General features: G+C 39.6%; 1 protein-coding gene across 2 annotated transcripts in view; it reads right to left on the reverse strand.

Moving 5' to 3' along the window:
• The window catches only part of LOC125160794 (STARD3 N-terminal-like protein), a 50,491-nt gene that overhangs the window by 19,396 nt on the left and 12,602 nt on the right, over nucleotides 1–18,493 (reverse strand). For both annotated transcript variants that reach the window (XM_047850147.1, XM_047850148.1), the window contains one exon: nucleotides 3,828–4,095. In XM_047850147.1, the coding sequence (XP_047706103.1) occupies nucleotides 3,828–4,052 (225 nt within the window). In that variant the 5' untranslated portion in view covers nucleotides 4,053–4,095. The remainder of the gene's footprint in view (nucleotides 1–3,827; nucleotides 4,096–18,493) is intronic.

The raw sequence follows: 18,493 nt of genomic DNA on the forward strand, positions 1-18,493 counted from the left end.
TACCAGCATAAGACGTCAGCATCTGCATCAAGATAAAGGAAATGAACCATTTTCATTTAGAAGGAACTGGTATAAAAGTCCAAGACAGAAGGGAGCTTGTTCTGTCCTGAGACCAGGAGGCAAGTCTGGGCTTATCCAGGAGGGCCAGGAACAGAGAGTGGGAAAGGAAGGCTGGAGAGGCTCCTTGGGGGCTATGCTGGCCAAGCTATGGCACTTGGATTTTATCCAAAGTGCTCTGGTCCATCAGAAGGGTTATAAATAGAAAGTAACATTGTTTGATTTGTTGTTTTCAGTCTCTCTGGCTTGTTTTTACAATTTTTTTTAAATGTTTATTTATTATTTTTGAGATAAAGAAAGAGACAGAGCACGGGTAGGGGAGAGGCAGAGAGAGGGAGACACAGAATCCAAAGCAGGCTCCAGGCTCCGAGCTGTCAGCCCAGAGCCCAACGTGGGGCTCGAACCCACGAATTGCAAGATCGTGACCTGAGCCAAAGTCAGACGCTTAACTGACTAAACCACCAGGGCGCCCCAAATCTCTCTGGCTTCTAGGAGGAGAATGGATATTAGGAGGGCAAGAATGGAAGCTGGCTAATCAGTTGGGCTCCTGGTACAAGAGTCTGGGGGAGTCATAACGCTGGCTGGCTTGAGGGTGGCCACGGTAGAAATGGAGAAGACGCCATGACTTGGATCTATTTTGCAGGCATATCCCATAGGGCTTACTTTTCAACTGGATAGGGAATGTGAGAGACACAAAACAATCAAATTAATTAAGGATGAGTCTTCATTTTTGGCCTGAGCATCTTGCTTCCTTGGAGAAAGGAGAAAAATTGGCTAAATTGGAAGTCATATATAAAGGCAAAGTACTTGGGTTACTGTTATGATTGCATAGTCCCATTACTCTTTTGAAGGCCTAAGCACCCCTGGCGCTATTTCTTTCCTCTTTCAAAGACCAGCACGATAGGGCAGTGTAAGATATGTGCTGTATCTGCTCCGCTAAACTTCAAATCTTACTAATGTTTCTGTGGAGCTTGCCACACCTAAATCTGAAGCCTATGTCTGGCACTCAGTATATGTGTAGACAGGTGAAAAGAACAATGGATTTCAGTGTTTAGAGTGATTACAGAAACAGACCACAAAAGAAAAGGCATATGGTACAGTGTGTGGTGAAAAGCCCAGGTCAGGACTGACAATCTAAATCAAACACAACTAGAAACTGAATGTAAAAAAACACCCAAAATATCAAACCTTGCCAAAAAAGTCAAGATGTGCTATCTTAAAGATCATATAGTCTTGTGTGATCTTTTCATTTTATAACTGGGGCAACTGGCAGTCAGTGGAAAAGTTTTAGAATACATTTCTTAATTTGAAATATGCATCTCTAGGTTTACTGCAGCATTGTATAAAAGCTGGGATATGGAAGCAGCCTCAGTATCTATCCACAGATGATGGATAAAGAAGATGTGGTGTGCATATCTATTTATCTATAGACATGTATAGATATATACACACACAATATATATATACTCACACATATATATTATACATATAATATAAATACATACATTATATACACACACACAATGGAATAGTACTCAGCTGTAAAAAATAATGCGATCCTGCCATTTGCAACAACATGGTTAGATGTAGAGAGTATAATGCTAAGTGAAATAAGTCAGAGAAAGACAAATACCGTATGATTTCACTCACACATGGAATTTACAAAACGAAACAAACAAAGAAAAAAAGAGATAAACAAAAACCAGACTCTTACATATGGAGAACAAACTGTCAGTGGGGAGTTGGCAGGGAGGAGCTGGGAGAAATTGAAAAGGGAGATTAAGAGGTACAACCTTCCAGTTATAAAATAGATAAATCATGGAGATGAAAAGCACAGCACAGGCAACAAAGTCAGTAAGACTGCAATAGTGTTGTCTGGTGACAGATGGTGACTCCACTTACTGCATGAGAGCCGAGTCATGTACAGAAATACTGAAATGTTTTATGCCTGAAACTAATGTTAACACTGCATATGTTAATTACCTTCAATTAAAAAAAAATTAAACAAAAATACATCTCTTAATTGCTAGGCCTGGTGATTTTTTTCATTTATAACCTGTCGCACACAGACATCAACCAATCCCTCCTGAGGAACAAAACAGAGTTCAGTCCACTTCACTCAGTTGAAGGGAGGAGGGAGGTGAGTGTGATCCTACGAACCCCTCACCACAGCTCTACCCCCAGGCTTCCCTCACTTAAAAGTAGGTAGTGATCTTGGTGGTAAATCAATAAATGCTTTGATTTTGTGCTGTCATTACAATCATTTTTATGTGAGCTCCCTAAAACTGCTGCTATGCTTTCCTGTTGAAAGATGTATTTCTGGGGTGCCTGGGTGGCTCAGTCTGTTTAGCATCCAACTCTTGATTTTGGCTCAGGCCATGATCCCAGGGTTGTGGAACAGAGTCCCACGTTGGGCTCTGCACTAAACGTGGAGCCTGCTTGGGATTCTTTCTCTCTCCTCCTCTACCCCTCTCTCTCTCAGTAAAATAAAAAAAAATAATAATAAGGGGTGCCTGGTTAAGTCGGTTAAGTGTCTGACTCTTGGTTTCGGCTCAGGCCATGACCTCGCAGTGTCGTGGGTTCGAGCCCTGAGTTGGGCTCTGCGCTGGCAGTGCAGAACCTTCTTGGGATTCTCTCTCTACCTCTCTCTCTGCCCCTCCCCTGCTCTCTCTCTCTCTCTCAAAAATAAATAAACTTTAAAAATTTTTTTAAATAAATTAAAAAGATGTATTTCTTTTTTATTTCTTAATAGATAGGTACTAGTTTTGAAAACATATTACTCCTTTGAAATATATGTTAATTTAAATGTTTTCTTTAATGTATACATGTGGAACAAATAATAAAAAGAGAGACTCTAAATTAGTGCATCATATCACTGGCTTGTGTGGTTTTAAACAATTCTTGCCTGTGAGGAAAGCATTTGGAAGAGATTACCTATTTGTAAACAGAGTCAAGGCTTTGGGAGAAAACAGATACATTGGGCTAAATAAAATATATTATTAAAATGTATTTCACCTGTCTATTTTCACCTTTATTAATGTAGCAACTAGAGAACTTAATTGTCTACAAGGCTTGCATTATATTTCCATTGGATAGTACTAGTCTAGAGAGTTATTTGACAATATAACTGCATAGACCTGACAAGATCGAGACAAACCTCCAAATGGTTCTGAACATTTTTTTTCAATAAAAGATGAATAATCTCTTTGTGAAAAAGTAAAGAATAAATGCAAGAAAATTCTTAAACATGGGGATTAGAAAAGTAGATGTAACATCTAAAACATATTCCAGAGGCATGCTACATTTTTGAAGCAAGGACCAGCAATCTTTTTCTGAGAAGGGCCAGGAAATAGATACTTTTGCCTTTGTGGGCCAGATGGACTCTGTCACAACTACTCAAGTCAACTATAGCACAAAAGCCAGCCACAGGCAAAAGGTAAACAGATGGGCAGGGCTGTGTTCCAATAAAACTTTATAAAAACAGGCCAGCTGAATTTGGCCCCCAGGCTATGGTTCGCTAACTCCTGACAGAGAACAAAACACCATGAATTCAAATTTCAAAGTGAGTTTTAAATGAACTAGCCTTTGTTTTAAAAAATAACAGCACAGAACAAGAGAGGTCAAAATCAGCTGGAAAAGAGCACTATCCCCCCCTTTGGAAAAACATGGAATTCACTAAATGACACAGAAATGAGGAGAAAAATAAGAAAATTGTTTCTTGGCTCTGGAAACAATTCTTATGTAAAGTCATGGGGAAGAAAAACACTTACATTTAACTCTATTATCCACAGTAACGTTACAAATAAGAGGTCAAAGGTGACAAACAAACAGAAAGTCCTCCGGACATCAGATATGCCTTTCTTCTCCCTTCCTTCATAAGACTCAATCCTGGCCATGAGGTGTGCAGGGTTGATGGAATGAACGTCGCGCAAGGAAGCGTGAGAGCTCTGGCTCCCGGTGAGGGCGTTCTCCATGTCTTCTTGCAGGGGGTTCATCCTGGAGGCGGGTTAAGGGAGCCTCTCTCCAACTTCACCATCCCTGGAGAGAAGACAGCTTTGTGTGAAATCAGAGCTCACCTGAAACCACCATGCCACCCCCACCTCCGCACAACTGTTTCTCTAGCTGAGCAACAGTGTCGTCACTGAAGACACCTGTGTCCTGATGAAGACATAAACCCAAAGGGAAATGAGACGTGCCTCTTGATGCTCTCAATATTACAAACGAGCTGGTACAGACATGACTGGCAGCAGAGAAGAATGCAAGTGTGCCACACTAAAGAGGGAAGACAGGATGCTGACCACACGAGGAAGGGGTAACTGAGAACCTGGAGCAAGCCGGTTCCCATGCGTTTCCAGGGAGAAAACCTCTCCAAGTGTGTGTCATTACTCAGGAAAACATTTCCCGAAAGCTCCCCAGAGAGCGTGTGACTAGGACGTGAAAACTAGACACAGAAAACATTGTCTCCTGAAGAGGAACTGCTTTCCACCAAAAGTATCTAATAAACTGATCTTAGCGTTTCCCCCATTACGTCTTAATGAATAAGCATGTGTCAGGCCCCTTCTTGGAAAAGTACCCACACCCCCAAAGTTCATCAGCGTTACGCAAACACCTCTGCTGATGACCCAAGTTACAGCTCTCTCTAGAGATCCAAGACCCCCTCTCCCCAAGGCTAGGATGTGCTTCTACGCTAAAAGTGAAAGATTACTAACCTAAATGATCTGACCTCCTCAAGAAGGAGGCAAAAACATGAAACAGTATGGTGGACGGTATTGCTGTGTTCCTTCTACAGCACCTCTCCCCGTAGGGGGACACTAGACCCCTGGCTCTACTGACCTCATGTGCGTTTCCCCGGGCCAATTTAACCCGCTCTGTCCACACGTAAGAACCCTGCACTGGTTCTCCTTTCCTTCTGCCACAGTGACTGGCAATGTCCAGATAAGGAAGCACATTTTCAAGGCAGGTAAAACGGAAGGTGAAAACAGACTGCTGACATCTCCCAGAAACATCATGGTCCCGCTCGGTCCTACTCACAGTCCAGAACAGTGTCGCTACACATGGTCCTCATTTCTTTCCCTTCCCATATTCCAGGAACAAAAGTCCCTTCCACATTTTCATACGATAAAACGACATAACATTTTCCAAAGCAGTTTGGTTATTCGAACTAAGATGCTTTAAGATATTCATACCTACTGGTCCGGTAACCCCAGGCCAAGACAAAAACTGATCTATGTCAATAGAGGTTGGGTTAGCGATGTTAGTGATGACCCGTGAGCAAGAGAGAGGGAACAGAGACTAGAGCTCACAAGTTTGGTCAAATTCCATTTCTTGGCCTGAGTAGAGGTACCATGGCAGTGCTCCCTTAGTGATAATTTACTGATGTAGGGTAGTAGTTTCAATGGGGCACTGACTTGCAAATATTCAAAATGCTATATGCTTACGTACACATACACATATATGAATGGTGTGTGTCTGTTAGGTAGACTTTATCATTATATATGTATAATAGTCCCAATGAGAAAACAATCTAAAAATCTAACAAAAAGGGAATAATGAGATAACTCATAGTATAACCACAGTATAGTCATTAAATAAGGTACTCAAAACTTAGAAAAATGATTACGTTATAATAGTAACTAGACTAAAATATCAACATCAAATGGAACATAGGCACAGACAGCATTTTCACAACTTTGTAAAATAAAACCAAATTTTTAAAAGAATGTACCTATGAAACATATCAAATGCTAATACTGATTATCTCTGCCTGGTGATATATTTTCCCCCTTTTACCTTTTCCATGTTTTTGTATTTCCTATTTTGCACATATTGTGTCTACAACACAGGGACTAAATTAAAACATCATTGTGGTAGAGTCCTAGACAGAAATCCCAGGACTTTATGGGGCTCTTCCCTCTCTTTCACACATCTGGGTGACAGGAGACAACAGCCTATCAAGCATTCTGAAAAGCTCAGTAGGAATCCACTTCAGTGCTTTGTAAAATAAAATACAAAATTCCAAAAGTTCAAAGTATTCTACACAATTTATTTCTCAATCCTAAGGGAAGGGATTCCAATGGCATATTCCCCTGTCCAGTTGTTTTTAAAATAAAGCTTGCAAAACACTAACTTTATTCTGCCAGACTTCTAACAGTTAATTCTGGAACAGTAAGTAAGAAGGAATGTAACTATGTTTTCTGTGATAAAACACACACAAAATTCAAAAAGATACCAGAGATGCTCTCTAAATCTGAACCTGGATGGAGACATATTTCTGTGGCAACACATTCTACAGTAAGAAAAAGGAACCCAAGTAGTTTTTAAACTGATCTAATATTATTCTATTAGCAAGTATATTTAAAAATTAATTTAAACATTTTTTAAAATTTTTATGATTTTTTTTTGAGAGAGAGCGAGAGCATGGGTGCACAGGAGAGGGTCACAGGGAAAGGGGAGAGGGAGAGGGGGAGAGGGGGAGAGGGGGAGAGAGGGAGAGAGGGAGAGAGAGAGAGAGAGAGGGAGGGAGAGAGAGAGAGAGAGAGAGAGAATCTTAAGCAGGCTCCACACTCTGTATAGAGCCCCACGTGGGGCTTGATCCCATGACCTTGGGATCATGACCTGAGTCAAAATCAAGAGTCAGATGTTCAACTGACTGAGCCACCCAGGCACCCCTAAAAATTAATTTAAACTCTTAAATCTACTAAACCGTATGGACGATTCAACAAATTCACAATTCAAACTCAGGGCTGTTTTTAGGAAGAAAATCGCTTTTCTCAGTCTCATGCATTCCTCCTTCCCTGAGCCCACTCCTCATGAATACAAAGGGATCCCAAAGCAAAACATCACTCCTAGAAATCTGAGACTATTTCAAACTAAAATCTGACATCATTCAATGGCATACACCTTCCCTGAGAAATGAGGATCATTCTGTTATCTTTCAGATGCATACACAGAACTGCTAAGTAGCTAGAATCTACAGATACTTGCACACCTTTAGCAATAGTTACCCAAAGCACAGATTGTTGTGAGCAGAAAGAGAGAGAGAGAGCTTCCTTATAAGGTGTAAAAGAGAACACCACACAAAGCCCCTTTCTACTCTACAATGACAGGACTTCATCCTAACCCTGTCCTTCCAAAAGGTTCAAGTATGAAACCTTACAGTAGACGTCACTGAAATGCTCTCCATATTCTAATCCCCAGGCAGGTCAAGTACATCTCCTCCAAGTCCCCCTAGGGCCGTGGATATTATGTCACTTCTGGAACTGCTTACCACAATGTGCCTTAATTATCCACTCGCCTGTCTCTCCTGCTAGTCAGTGTGTTCCGTGAAGGCCTTGAATTTGATTTGCACATCCCTGGGCCCCAAGGACTACCCCAGTACACGGGACATGGCAAGAACAAAACAAATGTCGACTAAGTAAATTCTACCACCTCACACAGAGACGCGCAGAGCCGGCTTTCACATTCTCTGCACCGGAGAGGCCACAACTGTTTTTTCCAAGGAAGAGCTTGGATATTCTCCCAGGTATAATTTTGGAAGCACTAAATATTCAGTTCTTGGTACTGAGAGCCTCTCTGGGGTTGGTTTAAGGAAAGCTAAGCCTCTCTAAGGAGGGGGGTAAGTACCGAAGAGCTGTATACACAGGAACCTAAATCTGCAATGCAAGATTTATTCCAACCATGGGGAACATATGGGGGATGAGGGTGGAGAACTACAAAGAAAAGAAAAGAAAAACATCCCCTTATCTTTTTCTGGCATTTGCATGAGGAGATGAGAATCTTTTTGTTCTTTCAGTTTTTGAATTGCTGTCCTCCTCTGTACTGTAATATTAGCCAGCCATTTCTACATTATGCTACATTAACAAGGTGCTCCAAAGTTCAGAGGCATAACACGATCTACATTTATTCTCAGGCTCACAGGTCTACAGGTTGCCTGAAGTTCAGCTGATCTCGTGGGGGCTCAGCTGGGCAACTCTGCTTCTAGGGGCAGCACAACTTGGCTTCAAATCGTGTTGGATGCAGGTCGGCTCTCTGTCTGTCTTCCTCCTCAGGCCAGGACTTATCTGGGTCATGTGCTTTTCACGGCAAGTGGCAACAGCACACGAGACAAGTGAGACCATGTAAATACATTTAAAATCTCTGTATATATCACGTCTGCTCATATTCTATTGGCCAAAATCTTCTCTCAAGGCCATGCCCAAAGGCAGTAGAGCTGGGATGTACACTCTGCTCAGAGAGGAGAAGGCAAGTGAACATTTGCTGGTTAATATTCCAGCCTGGCACAGCTATCAGTGCTCTAAACCAGGGGTTGGCAAACTGTAGCCTAGAGGTCAACTATGGCTTGCTACCTGTTTCTGAGTATCAGGTTTTAACAGAACACCACCACACCCATTCTGAGGGTCTGTGGATGCTTTCACACTAGGATGACAGAGGTGAACTATCACAACAGAAACCATATTTACTTTCTGCATTTTTCCAGAAAAAGGGATGATTGCTTTCATCAGCTTCACAAAGGAGACCCAGGCGAGATCTGGAGTGATTCAGGCTAGCAACCGCAGGCTAACTGATGAATATGAATCCTTCCAATGCGTGCTCTGATTGTGTGGTTAGCAAAAACCTGCAGTTCATTTACCTGAGGGCCACTTCAAATGGCATGAACACGCTGCTCGTGGACTTAATTCTCTTTCCTTAACTCCACACTACTAAAATTGGAGAAAAATTCTGTCTCATCTATGCTGGTAGCTTCTTAAACGAGGATATCCTTCCCACGTGGAAAAAAACAAAAACAAAACAAAAAGAACTGAGATCCTGTTTCCAAGAAGAATTGCTTACATCTTTGGGTTTCTTCCACCGCACTGGTCCCCAGGCTGGGTGCAAAGCTGAGCCAAAGCTTCAACTCCATCTGCTTGAGCACAGAATCGATACTCTCCAGACGTTAAACAGCGGCTGCTCTGAGCACTAGTCATCACTGCTGGCCTCATACAAAAGTCCCAGAGTTTCTTGCGCCTTCCTAGAGAGAGCCTCTGGGCACCAGCTAGGGGCATCAAACCACACCTTTCATCCCCAACACCCAGCCTTCTTCTCTTACTACTTATGGCTACAGTCAGGACACTGTATGTTCTCCTCCAAGAGAGTGCCAGAATAACAGACACTGAAATCATTTAATTCAGAATGACTTTAGGTCGTCATCTTAACCAAAGGCCTAGGGAGCGGAACTGGCTTATCGACATGTTTTGCTTGGTCTGGCACAGTGTTTCTCAAGTTTTTGAACTAACTGTCAATATTTTAAATAATGAAGTTTCATATAAAACTCCAGACTTCCAGCTTCCCTTGAAAAGTTAAAAGCAGAATCAGGAGGCCTGCATTTCCTTACCACGGCAGTAAGGCTGCTGACCTCTTTAGACGTAATACGCACTTTCCACTCGGCCTCAGTTTCGACCTAGCTCGGAGGGGTTTAAGTTTGCCAGTCTGATCGATTTCCACTCCCTTGTTTCACAGGCAAAGAGACATATTAGTGCCTGAAGACTGTGTCTCATCATGTTGTTTCAAAGCTTTCTTCATCTTTGTTAACCAAGTTATTCTTGCCTGTAAAACAAATGTATGCTTATACTTGGAAAAAAAAAAAAAAAGAAAGAAGAATCTGAGGCCTACATGGATTACAGGGATGTGCCCATCTAAAAGAGATTTTAAGATATATTTTAGGATTAAAGCTCAAATCTTTTACTTCTTTCCTCTCCATCACTCTAAGAGGAAACAGGATTACAGGGATGTGCCCATCTAAAAGAGATTTTAAAATATATTTTAGGATTAAAGCTCAAATCTTTTACTTCTTTCCTCTCCATCACTACCAAGAGGAAACAGGAGGGACATCTGTAGGTGTTTAAATGGGCCTTGGATGCAGGCATTGAATTTGAGCTTCCCCAAAGACCCGGGCTGCCTCAGCTGGGCCCGCTCTACCCTAAGACCAGGTTTCTGTGGGAGCAGGTAGCAGACTGAGCTGACTATCCTCTTGCGAGGCGCATATGTTAGACCTAGTTTATGATGGTAAAAGTCCTATCTAGAGCCTGCAGGTTCCAAGATGAAACAGCTAGAACTGGGGAATGGGAATACTGAGCGGATAACCTGACATTTACAAACATGCCTTGCCAGTTAAGAGAAAGAGGCATGGTAACTAAGAAACCTAGAGACTTTAAAGAATAAATATGCACAGAAAGAGAGGATGTGGGAAGGAAGCTAAAGCTAATTTGGGGCATTAAAAAACATAGTAAAGCAATCTTCATATTTTATTTTTTTATTTTAAGTTTATTTACTTATTTTGAGAAAGAGAGCACGTACGTGCATTGAGTAGGGGAGAGACAGAGAAAGAGAGAGAGAGAGAGAGAGAGAGAGGGAGAGAGAGAATCCCACACTGTCCGCACAGAGCCCCACGCGGGGCTCTATCCCACGAACCATGAGATCATGACCTGAGCCACCATCAAGTGTTGGACGCTTAACCAACTGAGCCACTGATGCACCCCATGGCCTTCATATTTTAAAGTTATCAATATGGGGGGAGGAAAGTTCTGCCATGCCTAAAAATGTCATGTCAAATTCAATCAATGATTAACTTTTCATAAAATACAGCTTTCTACTTAATGCTTGCTTTCATGAAGCTGCTTGTATTTTTTAAAACTTTCAAAGTTGTTTGTAGGTAAGATGTTCTAAACGAAGAAACAAGTATGATTCGCCGTCCTGTACTTCTTGGTGCTGTTGATGCTGTCACATATGCCAACCTTACCCTGAAAGTAAAGACCTGGGAGAACGCTGACGAAACTGGCTTGAGAAAGACTGGCAGGGGGCAAGGTTAAGGAGCTGACACCATTGTACAACCCTGCAGCTTCCCGAGCAGGAGAACTGGAGTTACGAAACACTACAAGAAGTTTCACTTATGAGCAGACTGCCCACTACCATTATGTTCACATTTCCAAACAGTCTTGGTTTACTTTATGCCATGTATTTTCCAAACGAAATACAACGTTGAGAAAAATACTTTTACAATCTAGGCTAGGCTAGGATTGAATTTTATTTTTTTGCTTCAAGTTTTTATTTAAATTCTAGTTAGCTAACATATAGCATAATAATGGTTTCAGGAGAAAAATTTTGTGATTTATCACTTATATACAATACCCAGTGCTCATCATGACAAGTGCTCTCCTTAATGCCCATCATCACCCATTTGGCCCATCCCTCCACCCACCTCCCCTCCTTCAACCCTCAGTTTGTTCTCTATAGCCATTAAAGAAAAATGAAATCTTGCCATTTGCAACGATGTGGATGGAGCTAAAGAGTGCCACGCTAAGCAAAATAAGTCAGAGAAAGACAAATACCATATGATTTCACTCACATGTGGAATTTAAGATACAAAACACATGAATACCGGATTGGATTTTATAACACCTACATAGCATATTCAAGTTAGCAGTTTAAACAAGAGGAAATTCCTGGATAGAGAGAAACAATTGGAGATTGCTAGATAGAGAAATCTGGGGGGGGGGGGGGGGGGGGGGATCAGTTATTTCAAAGTAATAGTGAAAAATTTTTATGGAGAATTAAATAAAACCCTCCAACTGTTTGGTATTACTTCAAATAAAAACAAATCTTTCCTGAGTCAAGGAATCAAATTTTGCCAGTAGATACCTATTAATTTGACAACTGAGTGGACTATTTAAAAAAGAGAAAGAAATGGGGCTCCTGGGTGGCTCAGTGGGTTAAGCATCCGACTTCAGCTCAGGTCACGATCTCGCGGTCCGTGAGTTCGAGCCCCGCGTCAGGCTCTGGGCTGATGGCTCAGAGCCTGGAGCCTGCTTCCGATTCTGTGTCTCCCTCTCTCTCTGCCCCTCCCCCGTTCATGCTCTGTCTCTCTCTGTCCCAAAAATAAATAAACGTTAAAAAAAAAATTAAAAAAAAAAAAGAGAAAGAAAAAAATTATGTGCATGTATGAAACTCTGCAAGGCTTTTTATAGACTTCCCCATATCATCAGGACTACAATGCGGGAAAGCCGGGGAGAATTTTGAAACAATTAAAATAATACTGCTCTCTGAGAGTTAAACTATACATTTAACACACAATGAAATCAGAGCGGATGTACTGTGTCCCTCAAGAAGCCAAAGGGCTCGCAGTCCAAGATAGGAGAGTGCTGACGGGACTTATCATCAGCTAGGCTGTAAGGAGTGGAAGAGGAAATGTGCCCTTCAGAGAGGAGATGGGTCAGTCCAGAAAACACAGGGAGAGGAGTGTCACAAACGAATGGTGGCTGTACCCAACCCGGCATCTTCAAGAGGGAGTGCCTTGCCTGGTGGATTTTAAGTATCTCCAGTCCAGCAGTCAGATTATTCCTCTGATTAAAACTATGGCTAAGGGTATCATTAGTCCCTTTTGTCACTGAACAATTTAATAATTCCCTGCATGCTTCCCACCACCTTTTAAACATTCTATTTCTTATTAAAATATCATAGTTTGAGTAGGGAGACAGTAAGACTGGTCAGCTTGAAACAAACTCAGTCTACACAGCACTTACAGTGTTCACTGCAGGTTTTAAGATGTGAGTTGACCCATGTGAGGCAGAGCCACTCTCCACTGGGCTCTCTGTAAACAGATGGGGACAAATCAGGTCTCCCGGTCAACAAGAAAGAGGGCTGGACTATAACACTAACAAAGTCAATGTGATGCCACTATGAAGCTGTTTGGGAGATGGATGTCTAGCTGTCTCCTGATGACCCTCAAAAGCACTACTTTCTGGAAACATCTAGAGATACCATTCAGACACCACCTTAGTGATGGGTTAGTCATCTTTAAAATATTAGCATATTCTGTGTATAATATGCAAGAGGTGACATTTTAAAAAAGAAGTATAGAAAGCTGTGCCTTTACTGAAGTATTCTTCCAATATCTCTTTAATTTAAAAAAAATTTTTAACGTTTATTTATTTTTGAGAGACAGAGAGAGACAGAGCATGTGCGAGGGAGGGGCAGAGAGAAAGGGAGACAGAATGTGAAGCAGGCTCCAGGCTCTGAGCTATCAGCACAGAGCCCGACATGGGGCTCAAACCCATGAACTGTGAGATTATGACCGGAGTTGAAGTCGGCACTTAACCAATTGAGCCACCCAGGCGTCCCCTCTTCCAATATCTCTTTGTAAGCTTACATGCAATTATCAATAATTTTCTGTAAGTGAATTATTAAGAGCACCACAGTTATCAGGCTCCAAACAGATATAGAATAACTGAACTTGACTCTGCAATGCTAATACAGTACATTTGCTTATTTTAAAATCTGGCTTACAAGTATTTGAGTATGATTACTAATTCATAACCAAAAAAAAAGCAGGGAGGTTCTTAGTAAGTATACAAAATCTTCAAAAACTCAAGATTCATAATTAAGCTCTAAAGATTCTGCCATATATCCTCTTAACTAAGCAAGTATAGCTAATGTTTGTATTTCTAAAAATTGAGAAGTGTAATACATTTGAAATCAGGTTTAAGATTTACCACTCAGTATCAATAATGTATGCCTTACCAGAACAGAGATAACAAATGCATCTTAAAAACAAAGAAAATGTAAAAGCTAAGTAAACGATAGATTATGATCAAAATGGAAGGTGTGACAGTTTATTTTTTAAAAAATCCTATTTGGTATCTTGAAGATATACATACGGATGCTGATTTATTTGAATACATAATAAAGTTTTTTAAAGACAGATAATTCTTTTTGTAACCCTTCAATCACAGACGATATACTATTTTGAGCATATTTTGATATGCTTACAACATTTAGCATAAAACTATACTACTAAAAATATCTAATTCAGTAAGTCTTGCAATTAGGAACTGTCTACAGAAAAACAATGCATAATAGACACTCATAACATAGCAGTACTTTCTAAAATAACTACTGAGGTAAATATATTTAATTTTTTTTAAATAGTATTTTTAAAATGACAGTAAGGCCTTAGGAAAATGTTCACAGGGAGATGTTTATAAAAGAACTCTAAAAATGTTCTATTAAAGATGCATTTAGATAAGAACATGTCAAACTCTCTGATATTCAGTGTAAATATCCATTTTTCTCCTCTCCTATATCAGGGATGAGAAATGCATACAATAGAAGTAACACATCTTACTCTGAAAAACAATAAATTATGTTGTATAATTAAAAAAATAATGACAGTAAAAACAGTGGAAAGGTGTCATAGTTGTGCTTATCATCAAATTCATTTCCTTGAAGTGCTTTAATTCCTTTTTAAATAAAGAATAAAATTTTAAAAATGAGGCATTTAAGTTATAACGTTACAAAAACTGTAAGTATCCCATAGGGAAAAACATTAAAAAGGAAAAAAGAAAAACAGTGAACACAATTAATAAATAAATCTGAAAGGAGAATGATAAATGTTCCACGCTGGGGGATGGGTATAATGTGATTCATTACACTAAACTCCCTACTTTTGTACATGGGTAAACGTTTCCATAAGTTTAAGATATATAAATAAGCCTAAGAAATGGGCAAACAAGCAAACCTGGATTGCAGAGGGGGCGATTAAGAAAGGAATACAAGTAACATTATTAGGAGAGGTGGTTTTTCAAACAGAAAGTGACACTTCACACTCACTGTGTTTGAAAAGCATAAATACTTTGGAAATATTACATCAAGAAGATGTAGATGGGTTGACTAGAATGAATCAACCAGAATGAACCCAAAAGGAAAAGTGACAAAGGTGACAAAGAATTACCTGGCAAAGGAACTAGAGTCAGACAGTTTGATTGGTATTTCAAAATTGGGGGGAAAAAATAAAATTTTACAAACTTTAAATGTTATGTTATGTTTCATAACATTAAAAAAAAGAAACAAAGAAAGTGAGGTTACCCTTAAAGCTAGAATAATCCGACATTATCTGACCAAGAACATACAGGGACAAAGAATACAACACAAGTATGAACTAATCCTATCTATTGACATCTTATTATATATTATATAACACTGCATATACCACATATTAACCTAATAGCAAAATGATTCATTTCCATAGTGCAGACTGAGTTAGGCACAGTGCTGAGTTCTTAATGTACATTAGATTCCTTTAAACCTCGCGACTGCTCCCATGAGTAGATCTTCTGTATTCAAATGTTCCTGAAACATCACATAAGTAAAAACTCATATAAATAAAAACTAAACCTAATAAGAAGGCAGATTATCTCTGTTCACCCATTAAAATGTTTCTTTGCATTTCAAAAACATTCATAAACACAACCTATAATTCATTTGGGCCAAAAAGCTTTGAAATTATGCACATTTGACTGGTTTTCAATTGGGGGGGGACTGGAATAACTTCAAACTTTGTGAGACTCTTCATCTCCATCTAGATATCTACTGTCTTCCGTTTTCCTCAAAATGTGGTTCTCTCAAGTCTCTTATTCTCCAAGTTTTGAAAGAGACATAAGGAAATACATTAGTGATATAAGAAAGACAACAGTGTAAATGAAGAAAAAGCGACAACTGATAATCAGCATCAGGAGACACAGAACAGGGGCAGACAGGAGAGGACTGTGTGCCCATCTTCAGGGGCCATATGTGTGCCACACTACTGATTTATCAGGAGAAGTCAGCAATCTGAACTGTAATAGGAAATTGACCAAGTACCAAGTATTAGTTCAATTAAACAAATAATAAAACTACTAAAGATCAAGGAAAACTCATTACCTATAAACTATCTGCCCAGAACTTTCCTAAGTTTTTCTGCAAAAAATATCTACAGATGATAAAGATGCCATTGAAATTCAGCTACGAAAGACTAAAACTACTAGTCTTTCTAGCTCATGGAGAAAGAAACCTACACATCAAAATATACTGAGGGTTCCACTTAAAAGTTAATGAAACAGAGGCACCTGGGTGGCCCAGTGGGTTAAGCGACTCTTGATTTAGGCTCAGGTCATGATCTCACAGTTTGTGGGTTTGAGTACCACTCTGTCAGCATAGAGACTGCTTGGGATTCTCTCCCTCCCTCTCTGCCCCCACCCTGCTTGTGCACACACATGCACACACAGTCTTCCTCTCTCTCTCAAAAAAATAAGCATTTAGAAAATAAATAAAAGTTAATGAAACAAAGCCATCTTCATGGGTTATGTAGTAGAAGAAACTGCAGGTGAATAACATGATTTTAGGATGAGGAATCTGTAAGAATAAAGAGAAACAGATCTCAACACATAAAAATAAAAAGCTTCCCTATCTTAAACACATTAGAAGTAAAACTTACGTGATTAAAGACACAATGAAGACCTTACAATTCAATTAGAAAAATGGGCAAAGAAAGACAAGGCACACAAAGGAAAAGAAATTTCTTTTGAATAAAAAAGAATTCTCATCCAACACCTGTAAATTTTTTAGAGAAGCAAATTAAATTCATGAGATCATTTATTAAATAGTTTCCAGGGACCTTCAGGTAGACCTCAAACTCCTTAATCTTGCCTAACCTAACACGTGGCCTACTTCTGCCTCCCTCTCCAGAACCACTTCAGGCCGAAAATCACAAGCACTTCCCTCAAGGAATCACATTCTCAGGCACCTCTACTTGTAATTTTCCCTCTACTGGACTGCTCCTCTCCCTATGTCTCTGGCTTACTCATCCCGTAAGCCTTAACTCAAACGCCATTTTCTCTGGGAGGCTTTGGCTTCCTCCCACTCTTCCACACCTTTCTCCCCTGAGCAGAGAACAGCATAGACCTCTATAATGGCATTTATTATGCTGCAGCAAGACTATTTTTGCTCATTTTTTTTTTTAAAGCAACAGCTTGCTTACAATGTTGTGATTCACCTATTTACCAATTCCTTCATTCTGGACAGTGAGAGTGGGGAGAAACTAAAGAGAAAGAGACAGATGAAAAGAAAGAAGGAAGGAAGGAAGGGAGGGGAAAAAAGAAAGAAAGGAAGGAAGGAAGAGGGGAAGGAAAGAAGAAAATGTAAAATTGCATTGAAAACATTAAAATAAATTTAATAAAATATATGCAATAAATTTAAGGAATAAATTTAGCAAAACATATGCAAGATCCCAACACTGAAAACTGTAACACACTGCAGAGAGAAGAAATAAAGATGAAAATAAATGGAGAAATATACAGCATTTATGGATTGGAAGAATTCAGTGGTAACATTTTAATTCCTCCCAAACTGATCTACAGAGTCAGCTTAATTCCAATAATAACTCCACCAAGGTTTTTATGGTAGAAATTGATACATTATTTCTAAAATGTATATAGAAATGCAAAGAAATGAGAATATCCAGAGAATCTTGAGGAAGAACAACAAAACTGGAAGACTCCTACTACCTAACTTAAAGATCATCTATAATGCTTCAGGAATGAAAACAGTGTGGTACTAATATACAGATCAACAAATAGATCAACAGAACATAACAGACAGCCTAGAAATAGAGCTGCACTTATTTGATCATTTGACTTTTGACAAAGATGTCAGAGCAATCCAATGGTGGAAAGAAAGTCTGTGTTCAACAAATGCTGCTGGGACAACCAGACATCAAAACTGAAAAACAAACAAACAAACAAAAACGAACCTTGAACCCTAACACCAGACAAAAATTAAGAATGTGAAGTAGAATATTTTTACAACCTATTTGTAGGCAAAGATTTCTTAGAGAAGACACACACAAAAAACCATAATCATTATTAAAAAACTATATTGGCTGTCTTGAGGGGTTCCCACTGGCCAATGTGGGACAACTTGAACATGAAAACAAGTAATGACATTATTAAATTTACAGAAAAATATATCAGATAAAAAAAAAAAAAAGGAAGAAAAGGGGCAGCTAGGTGGCTCAGTCAGTTAAGCATCCAACTTCAGCTCAGGTCATGATTTCATGGTCCATGAGTTCAAGCCCCACATCGGGTTCTATGCTGACTGCTCAGAGCCTGGAGCCTGCTTGGGATTCTGTGTCTCCCTCTCTCTCTGTCCCTCCCAGCTTGCACTCTGTCTCTCTCTCTCTCTCTCTCTCTCTCTCAAAAACAAACATTAAAAAAATTTTTTAAAAAGGAAGAAAAGATAATAAAATGAGAAAAATCAATAATCTGTAACCCTTAGTTGGAATAACAGAATCATGTCAGAATCTTCAATGAATGCTAAAAATTATTATGAAGCTGTTGAGAAATAGGATCTTCACAGTCTCAAAGTATTATCCCTCAGATTATTTAATAATTCCATTGGGGATAATACACCTTTATAGTGAAGAGATCTAGCAGCCACCATCTGTACCGAGTAATGAGGCGGCATCACCAATACTGGAATAAGCAGACATTATATATCTTCTGACATGAAGTAGGAGGAAGTACGTAACACCAATCATCTGTTATGATACACCCTCACCGAAAATGTTTCACCTGATTTCAGTCATAAAGAA

Source organism: Prionailurus viverrinus, chromosome A2 (genome assembly GCF_022837055.1).
Source record: "Prionailurus viverrinus isolate Anna chromosome A2, UM_Priviv_1.0, whole genome shotgun sequence".
NCBI lineage: Eukaryota > Metazoa > Chordata > Mammalia > Carnivora > Felidae > Prionailurus > Prionailurus viverrinus.